Source organism: Mirounga leonina, unplaced genomic scaffold (genome assembly GCF_011800145.1).
Source record: "Mirounga leonina isolate KUSES-001 unplaced genomic scaffold, KU_Mleo_1.0 Mir_172, whole genome shotgun sequence".
NCBI lineage: Eukaryota > Metazoa > Chordata > Mammalia > Carnivora > Phocidae > Mirounga > Mirounga leonina.
Window position 1 is genome coordinate 2,941,932 of NW_023270442.1, and position 26,857 is coordinate 2,968,788.

Consider the following 26,857-nt stretch of genomic DNA (forward strand, 5'->3'; position numbering starts at 1 on the left):
ATAAATTAAGAAAGTCTCTTTTGAATATCTGCTATTTGATATGCATGCTTAACTATTAATTTAAGCTTTGTTATGATAGCAGTTACCTTTGTTAAAATGTTCCCTGTGTTCTATTTTGAGAAATAATTTTCATTTAGGAAACAAATTGCAGTTCCATATATTCCCTCCATTAGCTCTTCTCCTGATATTCTTTCTCACGTTGGTGACCCTTGTTTCATTGAAATAGAAAACCTTAACATCTTTGACTTTCTCCCTTTTTCCCTTTTTCACCAATTTTCTAATTGATCACAGAGGTAACTCCTATTATGATCTTTATTGTTACATACATTCCTGTCTTTCCATAGTCTTTGCCACCAGCCAACCCAGATACTCAACATAACATACTCTAAAAGTGCCTGTCCCCTTAATTCAGTTGTCAGTCATCCTATCTTCTGCCTAACCTTTACTAAATGCCAATTTTGTCATGTCAGTATCTATTTATAAATAATTAATGAAGGAAAATTTAAAGTTTGATATTTACCATGGCTTTTGAGATCCTCCAGTGTCTTTTCAAAACTATTTCTCCAATGATAATATATTATCAATATTATACATGAAGTTAACCTCCTCTATATTGATCTCCTAGCTATTCTCTGAATGTTCCTTGAATACTTTTGCCTTATCTGGAATGTCCAGCAGCATATATATTCCTTACTTGGAATGTCTACCCTCTTTCTGTCTATTACAATATCTATCACATCTTTTTCAAATTTTATTGCCCTCTGTGCAGGCTTCCTGATTATAAATCTCATGATGGCCATAATTGATATATGCAATCTTGTTTTATCATTTATCATTTTATGTAGTGTTAGTCTTTCCAAATAAATTGTAATTCCTTTGACATTTGGAACTGTGGCTTATTATTTTTGTATACCATTGCATTTAAAAAAGTGATTTGAAATGCATATAGTTAATAAATACTGATTTTTGTTGACAATTTTTAATTTACCTAACTCTATTTTTAAGGTTGATATTGCATGGATTTCTTTGAGAATAATTTACAGAGGATATAGATTTACCATGGCTCCACTTCTTAGTCTATGGATTAAAGCTTTTTCTTACTTTGAGAATCTATCATGAAGGGGGTGCCTGGCTGGTTCAGTCAGAAGAGCATGTGACTCTTGATCTTGGGGTTGTGAGTTTGAACCCCACAAAGCTAGGGTGTAGAAATTACTTAAAAAAAATCTATTATGAAAGTACTGGCATTTTTTCAACTATTCAACCCTAATTCTAATACAAAAAGATAGTTTATTGATTGATTTATAAGGAATGTCATTATTTAATCAATAATGGCCCTTATAAGAAATGAATCTATGAAATATTATACCCTTCACGGTTTTCTTTAAAGTTATTATACCTATTCCAAATACATAAAAAGTAAAACATCAAAATGAGATTGTTAGCATCAGTGAATGCCATTTTATTTTCAAATTCCAGTCCTAAATGGAAATTGTAATTAGAAATGCTTATTATTATTTTTTCTAAATGAAATAAAGGCCTCATATTACTATCCACTTTCATTTTTTTGTGTGTAACCAAAAATGGAGAGATTAACTAGGTGGTATCAAATGTATCAGGCCTGTCCACTTTTCTCTGAGCACAACTTTTTTTTTTTTTTTTAAGATTTTTTATTTATTTATTTGAGACAGAGAGAATGAGATACAGAGAGCATGAGAGGGAGGAGGGTCAGAGGGAGAAGCAGACTCCCTGCCGAGCAGGGAGCCCGATGCGGGACTCGATCCAGGGACTCCAGGATCATGACCTGAGCCAAAGGCAGACGCTTAACGACTGGGCCACCCAGGCGCCCCTTCTTGAGCATTCTTGGCAAACCAGAATTAATATTTTTGTGTGAATAGTTCCTTTTTTTTTTAGATTTTATTTATTTATTTGAGAGAGAGAATGAGATAGAGAGAGAGAGCATGAGAGGGGGGAGGGTCAGAGGGAGAAGCAGACTCCCTGCTGAGCAGGGAGCCCGATGCGGGACTCGATCCTGGGACTCCAGGATCATGACCTGAGCCGAAGGCAGTCGCTTAACCAACTGAGCCACCCAGGCACCCGTGAGCACAACTTTTGACACTACAAAACTTTAATTTTCTTCTGACATTTAGGTCCAAAATGAGACTGTTCGAGGTGGCTGTGGGTCAAGAACGATTACAAGAAACTTTGGATGTTAAATCACTAGAGCCATGATTAAGACATGACCTTAAATTTTAGTTCTCCAGGTTTTTCCTAATATGCACATGTTTTAATGTATCTGTAGAGGTCAATTAGAGCAAATCTAGCCTTTGGGAAATATGTATTTTCTTTATATACTTTAATACCTGAATTATAGCAATGTGTCAAGTCACCAAAATGTCCATGAAAAATATGGTCTTGATTAATGGTTGAATTGATAGTTTTTACTGAATGAAAAATTAACCAAGTATTTTAATACAAATTAACTAATTAATTTCAGGCTCAATTTCATTTTATTACAATGAATAGGTTATTTATTATAACCATCAGCAAATCAGTGTAAATTTATCCAGAACTATATTTAACATATAAAGTGCTTACACCCTTCAAGTTTTGTCTTTTCTATAAGAAAAGCAAATTTACTACAAAGACCAAAGATGGAAAGTATTTAAATAATAATTGACAGACATTTCTCAAACTGTCTGATATCCTTAAATTATTTTTAGGCAATGAAGTCATTCCACAATTTGATATTGTCAATAATGTCAGTGTTCTATCCATACTGTACAATAAGCTCTTGGTAAGTGTTTATGCATTGTTCTGCCATGCATTCATATTTTATCAGTTTAATTAAAGGAGAAACAGAAGTGAGGTTGATGAGCCTTCACTTTTAGAAATTTACATTTAAATAGGTAGAGAAATTAATATAATTAGCTATTATGTAAGTTTCATTCGTTTAATGAAAACGCCTACTGATCAAAGATACTTATTTGTTGATACCATAGAGGAGGCTATTAAAGAATGTTTTGTAAAGTTATTGATATTTTACTCTTGCTTTGAAGATAGGCAGCCATGTGGACATGTGAGAAAGGGAGAGAAAAGCAGAGGAAATAGCTTGAGTGAATCCATGGGGGCAGGAAAGTAAAAGAGTCCATGAAAAAGGTCAGGGATGATTCATTGTGGTTGTCTGTAGCTGCAGAGCATTGGGGAAGAGTAATTGGAACTAAACTTGGAAAGGCAAGTTTTCTTTCAATTAAAATTTGTATAATAATTAACTAATTGGGCTAAGCAAATCCACTTTGAGGACTTTTGAAGCAGGCAGGTGAAATTAAACAGTTTTGGAAACTTATGCATGCAGAAGCCTGAGAAATACTTCATGGAAAGAGAGATTGAAAAGATAAAAGTCAGAAAAAGAAGTATAGAATCTGATATATCACTATCTGAGATTAAAATAAACATCTCACATTAAAATTAATGAGTACATGTATTAGGGGAAAAGTGTTGGAAATAAATAAGAATGCAAGCAAATGATATTTCAGAGGCTGTATCTCCAAGACTTGAAAATTGATTGATGATGCCCCAAAATGGACTATGAACAGCGAGCAACTTTTGGTGGAAGGGAAATTAATTTGGTTTGCACTCAGAAAGTTTGAAATTAAAATATGCTATCCAACTGAATTCTAGCTGAGGTTGGAAATCACAGGATTAGGTTTGGAAAAGCACATACTAAAGATCCAAAGAGAAAAGGAAATGGGGTAATATCTTAAAAGAGAAAGAAAAGGGAGGAAAGAAAGAAAAAGTAGAACAAAATGGCAATCCCTATTTATTTCCAACCATATAATGTCTTTTCTGCCTCCTTCCCTTCTATCTGTTAGGTATGCCCATATCTTCCCCAATTTATAAAACCCCTGACCACATGCCCAGAATTGTGGATCCCCAAAACCTCAGCCATCTCTTCATATTCAAGCTTACTGTAGGAACAGTCTTAATTTCCTTAACTTATGCAATTTGCCTCTGTTGACCCCATCACACTTAAACTAAATGCACCTGAAGGATTAGTTACTCTTCAAAAGGAAAAGTCCTCACTGGAACTGGCCTTGTTTATATCTTTTAGATAACTCTCTTGCCCCTTGGGTCTACTAGTTTTCTTCCTATTCTATCTAACTTCTGTGCTTTTCTTAACCTATTTCTCTCTGAAATATCAGACTGACTTGACCACTTGTTGACCCCTATAATGTGCCAAGCACTCTTTGAGAATTAAGGAATTATGAATAAAAATAGGGCCCAGACTGAGGGGAGAGAAGAAAACAATGTAAGCCAGCCTGTTTCCCAAAGAGGTATCCCGAAAAAGAAGGAATTTATTATTTAATGATGGGGAGTACAAGAAAACGTATTTTAAAGAGCTTAAACATGTCCAACAAATCTTCCTTGATAAATATTTTCTTCTTTTCTCATGTTTTTGATTTTACATTACATTTCTTTAAATGTTTTCAATATAGTTACGTTCTGAGTCTAATTCCATTTTTGAAATTTTGTGGGTCTGTTTATCGTTTTGGATGTTTTAGTTGACTCTTGCTCACAGTGCCTTATTTCACCATGGTTTTTTATGACAGAATATGAATTTAGGTTGAAGAGAGCTTAATTTATAAACATATTGGGCAGTGTGGGCTAATGATATAGTTCCTCGGAAGGGGATTATGTTTGTCCACCACTTAGCTGTGAGCCCTACCTGGGGCACTGCTTTTTTGTTTAATTTCTCAGCTTGAGGTTCCCAAAGAACATGTGTTTATAATTAAATTCCCAAACCTGGGATATGGCAGAGTGTGGTTAATCTATTTAAATAGAATCATTTCCCCCCTCCACAGGCCAGGAGAGTCAACTGTCTTTATCACTGCCCTTTTGTCAGTAGGCTGATTTATTCTATACCCTTCTCATACTAAGGGTGAATTTTATTCTGCTCCAGTGTTATCTGGTGTTCCATAGCACCCACTTTTATAGACAAGTTTTGACCCCATCTTTGTGCAGCCTGTGCACCTTTTGCTTACTATAGTCCACAGATTTCTGGTATCACTTTATACTTTGATTTTTAGATTTTTCTTCATTTTTCCCCCCCTTGATGCTCCATTAATTTTCTGAAAGCTCAGCTATATGTATCTGGAAGTAAGGGATGGAGGGATAGGTTTTGGAATGTGGTCACACTATCTCGTCTACCATATTATTAGAAATACAAGTCTTTCAATTTGTATTAAAATATAATTCTAATTATCTTCTAAAATTTTAGAATGTTCAGCTATTTTATTTCAAATTTGACAACAAACTCATTGACCATCTCCTCTATTTTATTACCATTGTCCTGGTTCCTTCACTTAATTTATTTATGTTGTCAAAATAGTGTTCATTCACATTTCTTATACAATGTTTTTCTTCTCTTCATGGAAATATTTTAGTAGGTAATCAAAATGTAGTTTATGTTTTTATTGTTATGACAGTGTAGGATATACTCTTTCAAACAAGGCTCCAAATGTTGGGCAAAAATTTTTGTAGTTATTGCCCAATGTGGTAGCTAGCACATAGATAACCAAGAATGTAAATATGGAAGTGAGTATGAATTCACTCATTTACATGGCAAACAAATTTCAACATGCTTTATTAAATAAGTCCTGTATTTGGTCTGGTTGTGAGTTGCATACTAACGTTAACAGACATAATGTTGTTAGATTGTATTTTATAATTAGAATGTATTTTATAAAACTTTCATTTCTTTTTACAGGTAATAAAAATTTACAGGAAAAATAATTGCTGTTTGGATCATGTAGTTAATAGATCATGTAATAAAATCTTAGAATTCATGTTGAAAGCCATACTTAATTATGATTTAAATATTTTTTTCAGCTCTTCTTCAAGTGACAATTTCACTTAGCAAAGTAGAGCTTAGTGTGGGCGAATCTAAATTCTTCACATGCACAGGTATGTATCTGTACAAGTATTTTCAGATGATAACTTGTTTCATGCTTTAATTATTTAATATTATATACTGGCAAAATTTAGATGGTGAAAAACAATTCTCTGAAAATAAAACCTTATATTATCATTGGGCTTTGAGGTTAATAACTATATTTTGCATGTTAAAAAGTATGAATTTTATTTCTGTTAATTTCAAGTTATTAATTTTGACTGTCAAACTAGCTCATTTATTTTGAAAATAACTTATTATCAAATGTAATGTATGCACAATAACTTAAATAAATTCAAATATTATTCCTGTATAAATAGTAATATTAGAATGAACGTAAGTATTATAACTGAATTATCTTTGTAAATATGCAATGAATAAATTAGATACAGCTCACTGCACTGTAGTGACACCTGAATGAAAACTTTGGGACAAAGCAAATCAAATCCATCCTTATGAAAAGTGAATTTAAAAAAAGTAGAGATTTAATCAGCAAAACTTTTGCAAGAATTTTGTGACTATTAATCAAACTATCGTATATTATAATACCTGTGAGAAATTTTATGGACCTCATTTAGTTTAATCATGCACATGCAGTATTTTTTCAGAAGACATTTAAATACTTAAGCAACAAATTCTAATTCAGAGTACTGTAGAGCTCACAAATGCATATATTCGACTTCTATTTATATTCATCAAATTCATTTTTATGCATACAAGCCTTCATACCTAAAGTTTTAAATAATATTCATCTAGAGCCAGAATTGCTTTTTAGGGTATTTTAAAATTGTTGGTATTCCTGATTATGCTTAAGTAACACAAAACTGGATTAAAGTAGGCATTTCTGACATAAAATGCATTATACAAGTCTTGAGAATTACATGGCTTATTTAAATTATTACTAAAATTAATAAAAATAGAAATAGTCATAACATTTACAAATCACATATACCATATTATAATACACATACTATAGATATTATGTATGTATAATATCACATTTTATGTTAAACTAATAGAAGCCATGATTCTTCGTATGTTTGCCTTCCTAAAGGTCTGAATTGATAGGTCTGTGGATACCTATTTTTGCATATTGACAAATAGAAAGGCAGAGAGCAAATGAGATACTGATTCAACATCATTTATTATGTCAGCAGAGCTTTGGCATAAGAATGTAGATCATTGTTTTTAAATCTCATTCGTATTTTATATACACAAATGCACACATGCACACACACAGCTCAATTGTGTCACATATTCACAGAACAATGAAGTAGTTTAAAAATGAATTTTGAAAATGAAATTGTTTTTCCTGCATTTGCATATCACAATGATTTAGGTTATATAAGTTATATAATATTATTACCTCTGTAATAGGTCAAATTAAGACATAATTTAAAATTTAAAAGAATGAATTAACATCATTTAGTGTACTAAGTTTTGCTGGTAAAATAAGGCAAAATAATGAAACATTTTATTTTCCTTATTTACAAGAGCCATACTGTTGTCATGTAAGTGGCCTTATATATATGAAATAGAGTAGTAAAACAAGATCTAAAAAAAGATGTGGGAAACCCCTGCAAATCAGAATGCTTTCATGTATTTTTCCTACTACAATGCTGACCAAATTGCTATGACTTTGAAGTTTCCTGATATACTAAAACATAGACATCTAAACTCAATAAAATAAATGTCTTAAATTTACACTATCAGGTGGTCAGACCCTCAGCTAATAAGAGTACATCATAAATAGCAAATGGATTTGTATACCACATTTTTAAGAAAATAAAAATTTTACTGTTATTTTTTAGTATCTCCAGTAGTCTAGTCTTAATAAAATAACATGGGAAGTTTCACTGGAAATCATTATTTATTAGAGATGTCATAAAAAGAGAATCATGACTGACTGCTCTATGAAAATCCAGCATAAACTCTCCATGATAATGAAATTTTATACCATATTATTAAGAAAAAAATGTCCAAAATATTTCACAGAATGTCCAATATAATTTACTGTATAAAATGAGTTTTGTACTGTTCAAATTTAAAGTGCTGCTCATTTAAATTATTTGTTTGTAACTTCTCTAGGGAGAGGAGAATCAAAGCAAATACGTCCTGCAAATGAGTCATCCCATAACCACTATGGTTTTATGGTTCTGTCCAGAAAGAACTGAAGATAACATAACTAAGATCCATTTAAGATTTAACTAAACTCTCTTTCATACTTTTTGCTCAAGCATGTCTAATTTGATATAGAAAGCACAATAATTTGTTTCTAAAGCCCCTTCTTGAGGAAAAAATAAGAAGGAACAATGTTTTTCAAAGTGGTCCTGCAGATGTTAGTTAACTTTATGCATTTTCCCCCGATACTTTTGAGTTGATAGTATATACTGCTTCCACAAATTATCTCTCAAGTGATTAGGTGAAATACATCCTTTTGGTGAGTAAAAGCAAACATTGGAAGCTTCAGCTTTTACGAAGAGGATAATAACCTGGATTTTGAATTGAAAAAAATAAATGTTTACCCTGTAATGATTTGGTTGTAATTGCCTAGCAGTATAAGTATCATTTCAATGCATTCTAATTATCATATGATTAAATAGTTAACAGTTTTAGATTAAAATGATGAAACTATTCATTTCAATTGAGAAAAGAGATTAGGGCTCCTTTTTAAAAAATAAATTAGCTTTATCTGTACAAGTTTAACAATTTAGGAAATTAATTCCAAATTCGGTATCAAAGCCAAAGTTTTATTTTGTATAAGATTTACATTGTTATAAGCTTTGCTTTATTGGAGAAAAAAGTCCTATCTCCTGACCCTGGCAAAGAGAATTGGGAACAGGTGAAAGCATGTTAGTAATCATGTTTCTGTTCAGATATATCGATCACATTTAATTTATGTCTGACTCAGTGGCCAAGGCAGTTTCATAACTTAAATGTAGTAATAATTCATAGATTGCTATGGTAGAGTTTCAACTATCAGAGCTTAAATACCATACTGTCAGTTTCCTGTAGAACTTTTGGGTTTTGCTTACGCAAACGGGACTGAATTCTCAACGTTGGATAAGTAAGGATGAACATGTGTGCTAACATTTGTGTTTACTTACAATTTTGTAAGATTTTTCAGACTTCCAGCCTTCTCTTATTTACATTTTTCCCCAAATTGTTAAAAGTTGTCACATAATAGTAAATGTCAATGCCAAAACAAACATTTGAAACATATTTTCAAACGTTTATTTTCCATGGCTATTTGCAGCAATTGGTGAACCTGAGAGTATAGATTGGTATAATCCTCAAGGAGAGAAGATAATTTCAACACAGAGGATAGCAGTGCAAAAGGAAGGTGTTAGATCACGATTAACCATCTACAATGCAAATATAGAGGATGCAGGGATATATCGTTGTCAAGCAACAGATGCCAAAGGACAGACACAAGAAGCTACAGTTGTTTTGGAAATTTACCGTAAGTCATGCATTTATTAGTTGATTGAAATGTGGTTGTATAAAAACTTGAACAAAAAAATACATTTGGGGCGCCTGGGTGGTTCAGTCAGTTAAGCGGCTGCCTTCAGCTCAGGTCATGATCCCAGGGTCCCGGGATCAAGCCCCACATTGGACTCCTTGCTCAGCGGGGAGCCTGCTTCTCCCCTGCCTGCCGTTCCCCCTCTTTGTGCTTGCTCTCTGTTTCTTTCTCTCTCTAGCTCTCTCTGTGTCAAATAAATAAAATCTTTAAAAAATGCATTTAATTAAAACTAACACTCATGAAGAACTATGTGCTAGGCAATGTCCTAAGACCATTACAAATATCAGCTTATTTATACTTTACCATAGTGCATCTCTAAAATAGAATAGATAATAGGAAATAGTTTATTATAAACACATAGATGGAGCCAATTCTCTTGGTTAAATAAGAGAGATGAAAATGTTTTAATATTCTCAAGCCATTAAAAATCTGTTGGGTAACTAGAGAACAGTAGATTATTATGAAATTTATAGGGAGTGCTTTTTCACACTAAAATAAAAGGTCGGGATGAGAACAAATGAAATTACATGTATGATAGCAGCGATCAGTCTAGAATGAGAATTGAGGAAGGGTTGGTGAACAGGAGTAGACACAGAAAAAACTGAAAACTCATCTAGTGGAGAACAATATCTAGCTGGATTCTTCACCATCAGAATATTCATTAATAAAGTTTTCCACACTTACACTTCATCTTATGACTTGAGATTGACTGCTTTCTACATTCCTTCCCTCTTCTTACATTTAGGAATCATTAGCCTTTTTTTTTTTTTTTAAGATTTATTTATTTATTTTTTTTTAGAGAGAAATGTCAGGGGGGCAGACAGAGTGGGAGAGACAGTCTTAAGGAGACTCCGTGCTGAGCAGAAAGCCTGACACAGGGCTGAGCAAGGAGCCTGACGCAGGGCTGGATCATGACCTGAGCCTACACCAAGAGTCAAACACTTCACTGACTGCACCACCCAGGCGCCCCAGGAATCATGAACCTGTTTAAGAACACATTAAAGCCTGTTGACTCCCTAGGCTTGAAACCAGACTCTATTACTTACTTTTGTGGCTTTGAGCAAATGCCTAACCTCTCTGTTAGGTTATAGTGACAAATATAGGTTATAGATGACTTAAGACAAAAACCTCTTTGGTTTTGTCATCTATAAAATAGATATAATAATATTACCTCCTCATACGTAGAGTTGTTCTGAGCACTACATTAATCAATATTATATAAAATGCTTAGAACAATGCCTTACAATTAATATGTGATAGTGTTTCTACCCATATAAATGAAAAATATGTGAAAAACTATAAAGATTTTAAAATACTAACTCAAGGCATCTCTTCCTGACAGCTTTATTATTATTATTATTATCACTGTAGAAACAAGACATGAAAAAAAAAGGCAAAGCATTCCCACAGCATGACTTCCTCTTTGATGCCCAGTGCAATTTGTTGGCACATTACTGCCCTCATTTTTCCTGACTTTGCCCTTACTCCTGTTAATTTCAAAGTTCCTTAAGAAAAGATAGTGTAACTATTTATATGATCCCTACAGTATCTATTTCATAAATAGAAAAAAAATAAATTGAAGTGATCATTTCCTAGACATAGTATTTGGAAAGATTTTTCATTACTTTGAATGATGAAAAGGAAGGTGCCTGGTGTTTTGTTTGTAAACTAAAGAAATGGCTTTTTTCCCTGCAAGAACAATGAATGGCTTTTGTGAAAATTTCTCAACAAGCATAAATATCCAAGTTCATCCATTCATTGACATACTTATTGGGTGTCTACTAATGACAGGCAATATTCTAAGTCCTAGACACTCAGTAAAACAGAAAATGTCACTGGCCACTTGGTGCTTATTATTTTATTGAGTAGAGAAAGACAAACGATGAATGAACTTAGAAAAACACATGGATGTTAGATATACATGCTATAGAATTCTGTAGTGAAGAAAGTGCAGTAAAGAGAGGGAGAGTTGAATTGGGAAGGGGGAAGGTTATTTTATCTGTGAAGGTGGAGCAGAAATCTGAAGGAATTCAAAAGAGCACAAGGCCCGAGGATGAGAACAAACCTGGAGTGTTCAAGGGATTGCGAAGAAGATGGTTTGTCTGGATCACAGGGACTAGGAAAAGAGAGAAGAACCTGGGATCAGAGTTGTGGGGCTGATTCCAGTTCACACAGGACCTAGTATGGCATTGTGAGGACTTTGAATTTAATTCTCAGTGAGATGGGGAGCTCTCAAGTAGAGGAATTACGTTACCTGGCCTAAGGTTTTAAAAGATCTAGAGTTAACTAATGATTTTATCATCTCATCAATCAGCACATATTTTGGAATATGTTACTGGGAGAAGTGAGCAATAATACTTTTGTGGTTTGTTTTACTTTCTTGATACAGAAAAACTCACTTTCAAAGAAGTGGTATCACCTCAAGAATTCAAACAAGGAGAGGATGCGGAAGTGGTTTGCCGAGTTAGCAGCTCACCTGCCCCTGTTGTCAGCTGGTTGTATCATAATGAGGAAGTCACCGCTATTTCCGACAGTTAGTATTTTGGTAACTCCCTAAATTATATGTTCTCATAATATTGCAATTTTTAAAAATACTGAATCTACCTGACTGCATATAGAAATTTTATTTTTTGGATCCCAAGCATCAAACAACTGTTTTGAGAACCTTACAGCTCTAAAGTAGGAGTTGGCAAACCACGGACCTCAGGCTGCCCCCCTGCTGTCTTTATATGGTCATGAGATTACAGCCAAACCCGACGGTTACATAGTGTCCATGGCCGCTTTGGGGACAGGGTTGAGCAGCTGTGACACAGATGGTGTGGCCTACAAAGCCTGCAATACTTATCATTTGGAGATTTACAGAAAAGGTTTGCTGACCCCATCCTATTCAAGAAAATTTTGTACAAACAGTATAAAGATAATAAGTAAATGAAGGAATCAGTCCTGATGCATTCAAATTCTATATGTTACAGTTCAAACATCATCCCCTGGGCTCATCTATGTAATCTTAAAATAATAGCTATATGAACCTTATTTATTATTCTGGCACTGTTCCTTCAAAAACACCTACATGTTCTAAATATTATGCTAAGATGCATATGGATAATAGACAGAAAAGTACATTCATTCAAATTGTCTTCATAATTTTGATTCAGACTGAGCTAAAATTCCAGAATAATATGACATCTGAAACTGAAAGCATAATTTGCTTACATTATGCTACTTTACCATTGTGCATTGGGAGCATTTTCAATTTAGAGTATTTTTCAATGCACCTGCATTGCAGAGAGTTATGAAATAATTGAATCTTTTCAAATACTTTCCATCTTGGATGATTCCACTGTGTGTTTCTAAGAGTTAAAACTTACAGCATAAAGGAGAGAAAGCATATAGTATCTATTTTTGAGTATGTACAGAGAACATATCATAATCATGATTAATAGGCATTTTTTAAATTTTGAGGCAGTTTTTCTCATCTTAGCATTTTCAGCGCTTATCACTTATTGATTATCTCTTTTTTTCTATTATAATAAGTTAGTGAGAAATAATACTTTATTTCCTCTTATTTTATTTCAGGATAACTGCTTTATATTTCATTAACACATCACATGAGTACATTGTGCAATGTATTTTCAGCTATTTTTCCCTCAATAGTAAAGAAAAGGCAGTTCTTTTATAGCAGTTAGATGACAATGTCTAAACATTTTCAGATTGCCTCATCTTAGGCTTCAAGTGTACATCTGGTTTATTGTAAACCTTAATTACATGAAGGTTTTGAAATGAATTATAGTTTTTAAAAGACACAGAGAACAAAAGCCTCAGAGCAGAAATTGATAGTCAAGTGTGATGGTGATGGAGGAGCGCTCCTCTGTGCTACAACTCACACGTTTTCCCAGTATCCAGGGGCGAGATGATTTGAAGCTGGAATGCCATTATGGCTCTACTCCTTTCCTTGGCCTGGAAGCTTTGAATTTTCTAACCGATCTGTATCTAATTCAGATTCTCTCCCTGTAAACAGTGGGTTATTATCACCATTTTCAACAATAGTTGTGAGTTTCAAATAAGACTTGAGGCATATAATAAATAGTTGTTAAATGAATGAATTAAATAATATTTGCGTGTATATCAGTTTCTCAACACAATGACATTTACCTTTCTCCTTCCCTCTCACTGAGTTTTTAAATTTTGAGAATCAGTGTTACCAGAATTATAAGCACTTGGGTTATAACTAGAATAAAAAAATCCAGTGCAGGGGGAAGTGACTAGTCTAGAGTCAGCATGAAACCTAGCTCTGAGTTGAAGGGAAAGCAAAGAAGAAAAATGATGTAATTATATTTTTCCTTTTTAACTCTAGGCTATAAAGAATTTAAGTGAATTGTGAGGAAGGACAAACTTTTCTAACCTTTTAATATTGGAGGAACTCACCACATAGTTCATTGTTGAACGATTTGTACATTGATAATGGATTTATAAGAAATAATATTTTTCACCTGATTATACCTGATGGCCCCTTTATTAGAGCTAATGGAATAAGATTAAGTTTATAACTATGAAAGGAACATGTAAGGGGACTTAGAATAATGTAGTGTGTCCAGGTAACTTTCTGAAGCCTTAATGTGGCACGTGAGTAGTTTGCAGGCTCCAGATGATATAGTGAAGGTCTGGAAATGTCCATCTTATTAGCCATGCTTTTGGTAGCAGTATGGCAGATATTTATAACTAAAATTCCAATAGGACATTTGAAGTGGAGGTTTTCCATGTTGCTTGTTGAAGGGAATCCATCTGCTAAAAAATCCAAACATTTAGGGAGTAAAGATGACATTTTGTTACAAAAATTGAATACCCCGATTGGAAGGATATGCTATTGTAGATGCTCATTCAATGTCAGGCAGTTTGAAAGTTATCTCTAAAATATTCTAAATGCTTTGATCATTGCCCAGTGAAGTACCCTGTTTGCATCAAAAAATATGGATAAAATAATCTTGTTCAATATTTTTTTATGTTATCTACTTCCAGTATGAAAAATCATTCAATTTTTAACTAGTTGTTGAAAACCTAGTATATGCCATCCAGCACACTGGATGGTGGGTAGTCCTAGTTAACAAGATAAACAAGTTTATTGCCTTCAAACTGCTAATAATCTAGCAGAAAAAGATTAATAAAGAAACCAGTGAAAACAGGAATATTGAGGTCTATGAGAAGGAAAGTGCAATGATAGAGGATGATAAAGAAAGAACTTCTCACCTAGTTAGGGCAGGGGAGGGTGTCCAAGATGCCCACTGAAGAGAGAAGTAACCCTTAATTATGAAAAGGGGTTAGCCAGGCAAAGAGTGGTGAGGACTCTTCAGGAGGGGAAAACACCATCTGCAGCGGCCCGGAGGTGAAAGACACCATGAATGGTGCTTTCCAGAAAATAGAATTAGTTAATTATAATGAGAATTTATGACTAAGTGCAACTAGAATATTTATACTAATAGATAAATACAAACCAAGATTGATCATAAAGGATTAATAAGAGAGGAAACTGGAAAGGAAGTTTGAGCCAAGTCATTATGGCCTTGACATCTCTGCAAAGGAATCTGGAATTTATCCAAAGGGAATATCACTAAAGGATTTTAATCAAGGCAGTGACATGACCTGATATGAATTTGAGAAGGGTATTAGTGCTTCAGTGAGGAGAATGAATTGGATGGTGGTCAAGGCAAAACTCCAGGCACTGATAACAGTTCAAACCCTAATGAAATAATTGCTGAAGGAGAAGGAGATTTAGACTAAGTAATGATAAAGGGGGAAGTGACCGGACATGGGGTTTAATTGGATATGCAGATGGAGGGGAGATGGAGAAGTCAAGGATGACTCAAGGAATTTGACTTGGGCACATAGTTCAATGTAAAGACATGTGAAGACAGAACTGGAGAGACCATATGAGAGATTTCAGGTGGAGATAGTAAACTAAACTTTAAATTTACTGATTTTAAAGTACTTACAATCCTTCTCAGTAGCTATATCTGGTCTACCGTTAAACACTTTTATAGTCATGTAATGGCCTGATCTGAAGAAAAATTGTGTCTCAAAATATAGATGGTGCTTGAAGCCAAAAGAGTAAATGAGACCAACCATCAGTGGCTGGGGAATGAGAAGAAAAGAGGGCTAGAAAAAAATCTGTCTCTAGAAGCATAAAGCAGATCGCTTATTGAGTATTACTTTATTTCATTTATTTTTCTGAATGCAATAATGAAAACTTGGGTTTTAATAATTAAAGTTCTGTATAATTGAGAGAACAAATAATCTCTGATAATCAAATAGTTCTAATATCCATAATTATGTCTGATTGACTGAAGCAGTGCTTTCTTCAAATGTTTTCTGCCATTTGATAGTTTACTAACATCATTCCATGGACTTAACATACCTACCTAGAATTTGACATGTGATTTTCATGTAGTTTGTTTTCTGTTTAGAAACATCGATATGTATTTAGATTTAGCAGGTAACTACTGATTTCCTAATATTCTAATAGTTTTCTCCCAGCCGATAGAAGTAATATATTAAAATGGCCATTTGAAACTAAAATTTTACAATTAGAAGAAACACTGATTTATTCCCATCAAATTATGTGTTATATGCATTCAAATTATTTTCCTTTTAATATCAAGTATTGCCTTCCTGATTAAAATAGTTCTTCCCCTTACTACTTTTTAACTAAATACACTATAACCATTAAAGAACATTAGAGTTAAAGGATAATACATATTTTAGTAATTTAAAAATATAATATTATGGTGATCAAGGTATGATTATGTGCAGCCCTCTCTAAATTTGAACTTCTTAAATTGGTAATTGCTTCCCACCCTAATTTCCAGCCACATGCTTAAATAGATCTTTTAATTGACCTTGAAACATTCTAAATTTTTATAAGTTCTGAGTTACTCCAGGACTTCTTGTGGGTTTAAATTTAAAATTTCTTGCAGATTCTTTTTCTCCAGGCTTTTCTTGGAGAAAAGGAAAATTTACCAGGGGAAAGCATCTTCATGAACATTTGTGTCTCTCTTCTTAGGGTCAACCTAAAGAAGAAATAAACATGATGGGAAAGCTTGTGGAGTAGGACCCCTTGTCCACAGGGGATACATTTCAAGACCCCTAGTGGATGCTTAAAACCACAAATAGTTCCAAACCCTATACTGTTTCTTCCTAAAAAAAAAAAAAACTATGATAAAGTTTAATTTATACCTTAAGCATCTAATTTATAAATTAAGAGATTAACGGCAATTACTAACAATAAAATAAAACAATTATACAAATAGACTACAATAAAAGTTGTGTGAATGTGGCCACTCTCTCTCAATTTAGCTTATTGTACTGTATTCAGCTTTTTTCCTTTTATGACATGACACAATGCCTAGGCGATGAGATGCAATGAGGTGATGCAGGGTTAGGCTACTATTGACCTCTGATAAAATGACAGAAGGAGGATCATCTGCTTCCAGACCACGGTTGACCACAGGCAAATGAAACTGCAGAAGGCAAACTGTGGATGGGGTGGGGGGTGGGGGAGGGCTACTGTACTTCTTGAGCTGAAAATCATGTCCATTGCTTTATAATCAATATTTTCTATTTCTGGGATCCTCTGAATCTACATATTTCCACTCTTCGTTAATTACATCTTGCTTACCTATAGGAAGCATAATCCTCCCATAGCCCGATCACTCTCCTGTTTGTATTTGTAGCTCAAACTAGAACTGGTATGGCATTTAGGAATTGCATTAAGGACTCGCTATGGAAGATGAACTCCAAATCTGAATTGAACCCCAAACTGCCTGATATCATAGCAGTTTATTTCTCAGTTACACAAAGTCTGGTTGGCAGCAGGGGTAGGGGTAGGGTTGTACCCCATGCATACATTCAGCACTCTAGACTGAGGGAGGCTCTATCTTTTTCTCATGTGGTTTCCATGTTTGCCCTAACCTATCAAACCAGCAGATAAGGGAAGAGCAGTAAACATTGGAATAGGTCCAAAAAGTAACCTTTAATGGTATAATAGTAAATATCCCAGAGATGAACACCTTAAACTAATGGCATTTCTACTTTACTAAAAGGTCCAAGGGTGTCGAGGATGTATCTCTCTTATTTACCAGAGTATCTCAAATACTGTACATACCAAATAAATGATGTTCAATGATGTATTAATTAATGAAATTGAAGATATTGCTTTTGCAACCTGTTTTAAAGTAGAACTAGAGGTCACACTGTTCTTTATTTGATAAGAAGGGAAAAGGTCTTAACACTGCAACAAAATTGTGATGATTAAAAACTCAGGCCAGACATTGTGGAAACACTGTCAGGTTGAGATGGTGCCTAGGCTAGCCAGATTATCTTAAGCAATCAACTAATGCATGCCCTGTAACAGCTTATTTTTAATGTATATTCATGTGCATATACTCACACCTAAGGTGGAATCTTGAAATAAAATTAAGTCTAATCTGTTCATTCCTAAAGTGGATTATCTGCATTTAGAAAAAAAATCAAATAAATTTGAGATATGGCCATTTTATATGTCCTTTATGTGACTTGAATATTATTGTACCATTTAGCTGACTCTTCAGAGTATGCAAATTTATTAGTTTAATTATTGTGTGAGGAAGGCTGTTCAATCAATTTTCTAACCCTTTTCCATACTCAAGTTGCTACATATTTGCAGTCAAAATGTCTTCGTGTCTGCAATATCTAATCTCGCAGCATTGTTCTTTTGTGTATCATTTCTGCATTCAAAGTACCAAGGGGAAAATAATAGCCTAAGCATTTTATGTAGAAATAAAGTCTTGAATGTGTTTTAGAAAAAAGGTGTAACAAGACAGTGTGGAGTGGAAAAATTGAAGCCATGAAATTACATTTTACTTTCAAATTTGAATTTGTTTGTTGATGAAAAGTTTGATAGTGTCAGACAAGTGCCATATTTTAACTCTTAGCCGTTTAGAGCACACCGGACTCTGCTTTCAATTACTGATATAATTTCCTCCCCTTTGCTTACTTTCCAGATCGCTTTGCTATGCTAGCCAACAATAATCTGCAGATTCTCAACATCAATAAAAGTGATGAAGGTATATACAGGTGTGAAGGAAGAGTGGAGGCTAGGGGAGAAATTGACTTCCGTGATATCATCGTTATTGTTAATGGTAAGCAGAGTAATTTGTACCTATTTTGTTATTGCATGTTAGCAATATATTTATTTGTAGCCATGCAAATACAGCACTCTAATACACCTCTTCTCGACCTGGAGGAAATCTCCTGACCTCAGTGGTAGTGTCTATTACATTGTGTATAGCCTCAAGGGCAGGATCTGAGGCTTATTCAACACCATCTTTTTTTTACAAAGAGTCTTGTAAGAGAGTAGTTGCCTTTTGCTGGCTTTGTAGTTGTTGAAAGAATGCCAAGTGAAACATAGTTTATTTAAATTGCATGAGTCACTTGTTGCTTAACTAATCCATTTAACAGTTCTGTAGGTTTACTCAAATTTAAAGTTAATAATTGATTCCACAAGGAGATTAATAACTAAGTTTATGGCATCACAATGACATCTCTTCTTCCAAACTTGGCTTCTCCTGCTTTATTTCCTGCCTGTGTTAACATGACATTCTGTGAGCCCAGAAGATATTTTAACTTCAGCTTAGTTGTTTCTATTTTGGTAATCTAATCTGTAAATGACATGTGTACCACATGTTTTTAACAACTCTCAAATATATTCTACCATGATGCCCTCTGTAGGAGTGCCGCCCTTTCAAATTGTTTTTTCTTTTTCTTTTTCTTTTTCTTTTTCTTGAATTGCTACAAGTTATTTCCTCTACTCTCAGGCTCAACTTCTTCTCCATCCAGCCTCTTAATAGTAAAATTTGTCAATGATTCCCATTACCTTCAAGACAAAATCAAGACCACTTTTCTTGGCATAGGAAGCCTTTTATAATCACCAGCCCTCTTCCCTAACATTCAGCCATGAGCAGCCTATGCTTTAGCCATATGGAAATACTAGTAGTAACACTACACAAATGTACTTTTCTTTTTTCTTCTGTTTTAAAATAACAAGTTAGGAGTGCTTGAGTGGTTCAGTTGGTTAAGCGTCCGACTCTTGATTTCAGCTCATGTCATGATCTCAGGACTGTGAGATTGAGCCCCATGTCAGGCTCTGTGCTGGGCATGGAGCCTGCTTAAGATACTCTCTCTACCTCTCCCTCTGCCCCTTCCACTCTAAGAGAATAAAATAAAATAAAATAAAATAAAATAAAATAAAATAAAATAAAATAATAACAAATTCGTGATAACTATAATGACAGGATTCTATAAGCAGAATGTCATTTGTTCTTTTTAGAGTAGACAAAATATAAAATTAAGGAGTTAGCCACATGTTTCCTATGAGTTAGGGCAAGCATGGAGAAATAAATCTGTGTTTTCTTCTGTATCCTATCCCCATCCTGCCATGAGCTATCTGTCCAGTTTCTTGAAGACTGGAGAACACTAGGAATCTCATATAGATTTAAGAGAGTTCATTGGCTGAGTAATATTCCATTGTGTACGTATACCACATCTTCTTTATCCATTCATCTGTCGATGAACACTCGGGCTCTTTCCATAGTTTGGCTATTGTGGACATTGCTATTATAAATGGGGGTGCAGCTGCCCCTTTGGATCACAATGTTTGTATCTTTTGGGTAAATACCTAGTAGTGCAGTTGCTGAGTGATACAGTAGCTCTATTTTTAACTTTTTGAGGAACCTCCATACTGTTTTCCAGAGTAGTTGTACCAGCTTGCATTCCCACCAACAGTGTAAGAAAGTTCCCCTTTCTCTGCATCCCCGCCAACATTTGTTGTTTCCTGACTTGTTAAGTTTAACCAGAAATCTTACTATTTGCAACAACATGAGTGGAACTGGAGGGTGTTATGCTGAGTGAAATAAGTCAATCAGAGAAAGACAATTATCATATGGATTCACTCATATGTGGAATCTAAGAAACAAAACAGAGGATCAAAGGAGAAGGGAGGGAAAAATAAAACAAGACGAAATCAGAGAAGGAGACAAACCATAAGAGACACTTAATCATAGGATACAAACTGAGGGTTGCTGGGGGGGAGAATGGGAGGATGGGGTAACTGGGTGCTGAGCATTAAGGAGGGCACATGATGTAATGAGCACTTGGTGTTGTATACAATTGATGAATAACTGGACTCTACATCTGAAACTAATGATACACTATATATTAATTAATTAAATTTAAATAAAATAGGAAAATATAAATAAAAATAAAAGTTCATTGGTCTTTCACTACCTGCAGCAAAGGTAGTTTGACCACAAAGTCATGCTGAAAGAGAAAGAGAGTATGAAAACACTGCTATCTTTTTCTCTCCTTCTCTAAGTCTGTAATTAATTGAGATTTATGGATAATATAATGGAATAGACCAGACAGTATGACATGGAAACCAGGCAGGCTGGTAGAAATTGCACATGCTCGGGCGCCTGGGTGGCTCAGTTGGTTAAGCGACTGCCTTCGGCTCAGGTCATGATCCTGGAGTCCCTGGATCGAGTCCCGCATCGGGCTCCCTGCTCGGCAGGGAGCCTGCTTCTGCCTCTGACCCTCCCCCCTCTCATGTGCTCTCTCTCTCTCATTCTCATTCTCTCTGTCTCAAATAAATAAATAAAATCTTTAAAAAAAAAAAAAAGAAAGAAATTGCACATGCTCATGGAGGAGGCCAAAGGGTCAGGCCTTCAGAGGGTAAGTTTTTCTTTTTTAGAAGTGCAGAGTCTAGTATTTATTACAAGTACCATAGTCAGAGGTTTTGACCTTCAACACATGGGGAAGATTTCAGTGCATGAAGAATAGGTTTAAAATGGAAGTATGTATCTATATATATATATATCTCCATCTATTTCTATTACCAATAAGCATCTCTAAACTATTTGTCTATTATCTACAGTAAACAAAGATAACTTACACTATTTAGTTTAACTATTGACAACTTTCTACTGTGCTTTATTTCCAAAATAATTTATGTTGGCATATAAAAGTGTATTTTGTCACAGACAAATCATTGCGCTGAGTGTTCTTTTATGAAAATGGGGATTATAATATTAGTTCTTAATGTAAAGTTGTGGAGGCAGTATATAAATATTTATTATTATATGTTATATGTATGTCAAATTATGCACATATTTTTGCACTAAAACAGTAACTCAAGTCTGATATTAAAAAGGAAGTGTTGGGTTGCCTGGGTAGCTCAGTTGGTAAGCCTCTGCCTTTGGCTCAGGTCATGGTCGCACTGGGGTCCTGGGATCAAGCCCTGCATCAGGCTCCTTGCTCAGCAGAGAGCCTTTTTCTCCCTCTGCCTGCCACTCTCCCTGCTTGTGCTTTCTCTCTTTCTCTGACAAATAAATAAATAAATAAATAAAATCTTAAAAAAAAAAAAAAAGAAACTGTTAACTGAGCAGACATAGCATGTTCACCCTTCATTAACTATTTTGCTATTGTAACTTCTACCTTAATATATTTAATAAGTGTCCTAATCTGTTTCCATACTAGTTTATCTGTGGATGTTTATACATGATTATATTTATTTTGAAGGAAGCATTTTTGGGTATGAGTGTCTTCAATTAACAAAGTTTGTATCTTCAAGTCCATCATGGTGTGTGCTCAAACTGGAATATTTAGTTCTGTATGTCTATTCCTATTATGTCAGGGTTCACAAGTAGATAACATGAGATTGTGTTCTTTTGTGCCACTCAAATCAATCACATAGGCGGTTTTCTGTTCTGTCTGCATCACACTGAGCCTCCCAAAGGCAAATCATTCTCCTTCCACATCCCAATTTCCTCTAACAGAATCAACTACAGATCCTAATCTGACCTTTGCTCGAACACTGCTTTATCTCCACTTCTTCTAATTAGTCACATTTTCCCTTTATGGTCACAAAACTCTCATACCTTAGAATTCCTGGCACCACTTTTCTTCAAAATAACAGTGTTCACAAAAATCAACCATTGATTTATTCCCCTTCTGATGCAGTTGGACCCTGTCAAGGGAATGCATTGACTAATTCCACCGGTTCGTCTGTGCTTTGCTCTCACATTCTGCCTTTACTTTAGCCAGAAAAATCATTCTGCTCCAGTCTTATTGACTCTTGTGCTGTTTACTGGAGACCTGCTCCTTTTAAATTTTGAACTCTCCTTAAAAGTATCCCCCTATTAGTTCTCTCATATAAAACCTCTTAAAGACATTTCAATGAAAAGTTCAAGGGGGCAAAAAATAATAATAAAAGCAATAGCTTTATCCACATTATCTTATCTTACCTCAGTGACAAATTTGACTTGCTCTATGACCTTTTCCTCAACTTATGTTGTAAACCCGCTCTCTTAATTGTGACTGATTTTTATCCTGACTGATTTGGCTTTTATCCTGGACCTCCTTTACTTGTCTCCTTCCCCCTCAAGTACACTGGAATCCTGACCAAAGGCTCCAGGCAACTATTTATGGACATTTCCCTACTTCCTTGTAAAATCTTGGCTCTGGAAGAAGTTCTGCTCTTTCTTTTATTTTTTTTGCTCTTCGAAAACTTTTCCCTCACATTTCCTTTCTTCCAGTTCATACCCTTTTGTTTCAATAATTAGTCAAAGGATATTTTTGCTAGGTTCCTCTGTGGTACCAATAATACTAAATGTTAGGGATATTTTTTTTTTCTTATCTCCCTCTATTACTTTCTTACTATATTTCTCAATGCCTTTGTATAGTTTTTCACAAATACTTATCTCTCCTCCTTGAAGAGGTTATATGTCACTGCTCATTGACATGTGGATTATGGTGCTTCCAGGGGAAGAGTTGTGCATCCCCACCCAACTGATGACAAGACTTCTTCTGGCCAATGGCTTATAAGCAAACACAGTATACACTATGACTGAAATCAAGTTGCTAGAAGAATCACATGCTTTTTATCATGTTCTTTCCTTCTGACATGAAACTAGCATGACACAAGAAGAGACTTCTCCTTCACCTTGGACACCATGATGAAGACAGGTGCAGCAGAGTCCCAGCTGCTCTGCAGGTGCAGACACATAACATAAATAAGAAGTAAAGTACATTTTTTAAGCCCTGAAATTTAAGAGTCATTTGTTATCACAGAAAAGCAGACAAATGCAATGCCAGTGGCTTTTTCCTACTTAAAATAAGCAAATTAAATACTGTCTGACCCAGGGGTACTTCTGAAATTACTTCCCCGAGTATGACACAGACATCTTATAAATTCTACTTTCCCCTGATGGTGATCATTTCTTATGATTTTTTTATCACCTTATCTCAAAATATTGGAGTTTCAACTGAAGACTTTTGACTACAGTTTCAATATTAATTTATATAGCATTAAACAGGTGCATATGAAGTGCTAGCTATATGTTTAACACTATGTTATGCTCAGAATACTAAAAGGCTTAATGTAGCATCATTTCCCTCAAGGCACTTAGAGTTGTATCTTAATATAAAATAATCAACTTCACTAAAGTCCTTTATTGTTTATGGGGAAGCTGGATACAAAAGCATATACTAAGGGCAATTTTTATAGATATTAACAGACTATTTTATAAGAAGGGGCACCTATTGTAGCTGAAGGGGAGACTTGCTTGGTATTTGGGATAAATCTATTGATGAAAAGGTGTTACCTTGTAGAAAAGAGAGAGAGACAGACAGAGAGACAAATAAAGCAGCATCTGCAAAATCAAAAAGAGGTATAATGTGAAAAAGCATCCAATAGCTTAACTGTTCCTGGAATGTGATATTTTGGGGAAGGAGTAATGGTAGGGTTAGAGGACGATACAGCTGGAAAGTGGGTAGCCAGATCATGGAGGACTATGGACTCTCTTCTATGAGGCTAAGGTGAGCTCACTTCGAAAAGCAGGGAAACTAGAAAGCAAGGAAGTTGACAGAAGGATCGAGGCAGAGAGAGGAAGTTAGTTAGTTCAAGTGAGAGGTAATTAGGGACTGTGCTAAAAGACAAAGAAATGAAGGGGACGATAAATAATCGGGTATTATTTGAAGCAAAGCCTTTGTGTTACACGTGTGTCACAGAGGCTAGAGCAATCAAGGGTAATTTGAAGACTTTTACTGTAGGTTCTAGCTTTCCAGTATAATAAATGCAAACAAAATTGACCAACAAAGTGTGAACTGAAATATATCTGTTGGATTTGACCATTATGAGATTACAAGAGGCATTAGGGTCAATGATACCATTTGAGTAGCCTGGAAAAAATTCATACTGCAATGTCTTGAAAAATGAAGGTAGCAAAGGCACAGCATTTGTTACCTCAACTTATTGGAATCATATGTTAAATGGGAAACATCACAGGGTTGAATTAAAGATCAGAGGAAGTGGTTGGGGTTCTAGGACACTTACAAGAAAGATATACCTTGCACATAAATAGAGTATCTTTTATGTTGAGCCTGGAGGAAGTGTGTCAAAAATGAGTTAGGATGTGGATAAATTAATTCAAAGATAGGTCTGGTTGATGATTTGAGATAAATCTTGCCACATGACTTCCATATTCTATTTCTAATCATCTGGCTTCCCTCATCTAGTAAACATTGATGTATTCTGGATATTTCTCAAATATTTCTCCACAGTCTTATGTGCTTACATCTTCTCTTTATTGGATTTTCAAGTAAGCTTTCTAACATACCTAAAATTTTTTTCACAAATCTTCCAGTGGCTGCCTTCCTTTAATTACTATACCCTGTTATATTATTATATATTTGATAAATTGACTGGCCATCTTCTCTATAAATTCCTGGGCTCTTTTTACTAGATAATTATATTATACACCCACCCACATATACATATTATTGTGTGATATCCAAATCTTGGATACATTTCTTTAAAAGAGAATTCAAAATCATTTCTCTCTTCTAACCCATGCTCATTCTCCCCCATCAGATTCCTAGCCCTTATTTAAGTAGAATGCCCTCTAAAACTACTCAGAAAATGTCCATTTAAGTGACAGATCTGGAAATAACTTTTAAATTTAAAGTATAGTCAATAGAGAGTTATTTTTATAAAATGCTCTTTTAAAGTATAATGATTCATTATTTTCCGAATCTTTTGTAAATTTGTGGAGAGCGATCCACTAATTGCCAATTCAACCTTGGGATAGTGGAGGCAGGAACAATTGAGAATGGATGAAAAACACCTAGTAGTATAATTTTAAAGCAATTGTGTCTTTAGTCTTCCTTTGAACATTAAAATCAACAGTAAATGACAATGGCCAGAGATATTTGTGCAAGTACATGTCAGAATGGAGAGTGCACTTTGTTAATGCAGTAGCCCTCAGGCAGTGATTTTGTATTCCTACCCATTTTCTAGCCATTTCTTAAAATTAAGAAAATTGGAAAAAGTACTTTTCTTTTTTAAAAAAATGAAAAGTTAGAATTTTCCTCTTTAAATTGTATGCAATGTTATATAACATTAAGGATATATAAAAATATAAAAGACCATGAACTAGCCTCTTGTATATCAATAATACAATTGAATCAGCCATTCAGAGCAATAGTTTAAGTCAGTTTAATTACTGTAAATTCCTAATTTATAGCAATAATATATAATATATAATTCACCAAAGAGTCAGTTAGTAAGCTTTTGTCAAAACCAGAATATTTTCTGATATTATTAAGTATTTTTACCCCTAATGATCCCATTAAGTTTCAAAGATTAGAAGTCTGAGAATATAAGGAAGAAATTTTTTCTTTTTCTTTCTTTATTCTTATCCAACGTTATTTTAGAAATTCCTATAATATAGAAAATGTGATAGATATGTTAGTGGAGAGTCCTGTTCCCCAGCCTCAGTTCTTGGGTTCGACCAAGCAAAGGTCAAAGTGAAAGTACACTCTCAAGATTGACAAGCGGGCAGGTGACTGATGGGGGTGGGGGAGGGTGTCAAGGATGTCTTTTCTTTTTATGTTTGCATATGTAATGAGTCATAGCTAAGGTGGTCTCTGACTGAGGCTGCTTTCAATCTTCTAAGGGACTCCTCCTATCTGTGGGGAGGGGGAGTTTTTGGCTCTCCATGGTCTTTGTCAGAACTGTCATGGCAGCCTTCCCCCACAGGGAGGGGGGGTCAAAACTGCAATGTAAATATATCATAATGAAGCTATAGATTACTATAGGGCTGGGGTTATAGGGAAGAATGTATACTGATCCACCGGGGTCTTTCCCTGCTGTTTGGAACTTGGCTCCCACCCTTTTTTATCAGTTCCAAAGCACCTGTTCTCTGCTCATATCTAGCTAACTGCCCACTCCATTTGATAGATAGATAGATGATAGATGATAGATAGATAGATAGATAGATAGATAGATAGATAGATAGATAGAT

General features: G+C 34.6%; 1 protein-coding gene across 1 annotated transcript in view; it reads left to right on the forward strand.

Annotated features, from left to right (window-relative positions):
• The window catches only part of NCAM2 (neural cell adhesion molecule 2), a 517,151-nt gene that overhangs the window by 288,502 nt on the left and 201,792 nt on the right, over window positions 1-26,857 (forward strand). Inside the window, exons 2-5 of the mRNA XM_035017513.1 lie at window positions 5,887-5,961; window positions 9,204-9,410; window positions 11,860-12,003; window positions 18,503-18,640. Coding sequence (XP_034873404.1) covers window positions 5,887-5,961; window positions 9,204-9,410; window positions 11,860-12,003; window positions 18,503-18,640 — 564 coding nt within the window. The remainder of the gene's footprint in view (window positions 1-5,886; window positions 5,962-9,203; window positions 9,411-11,859; window positions 12,004-18,502; window positions 18,641-26,857) is intronic.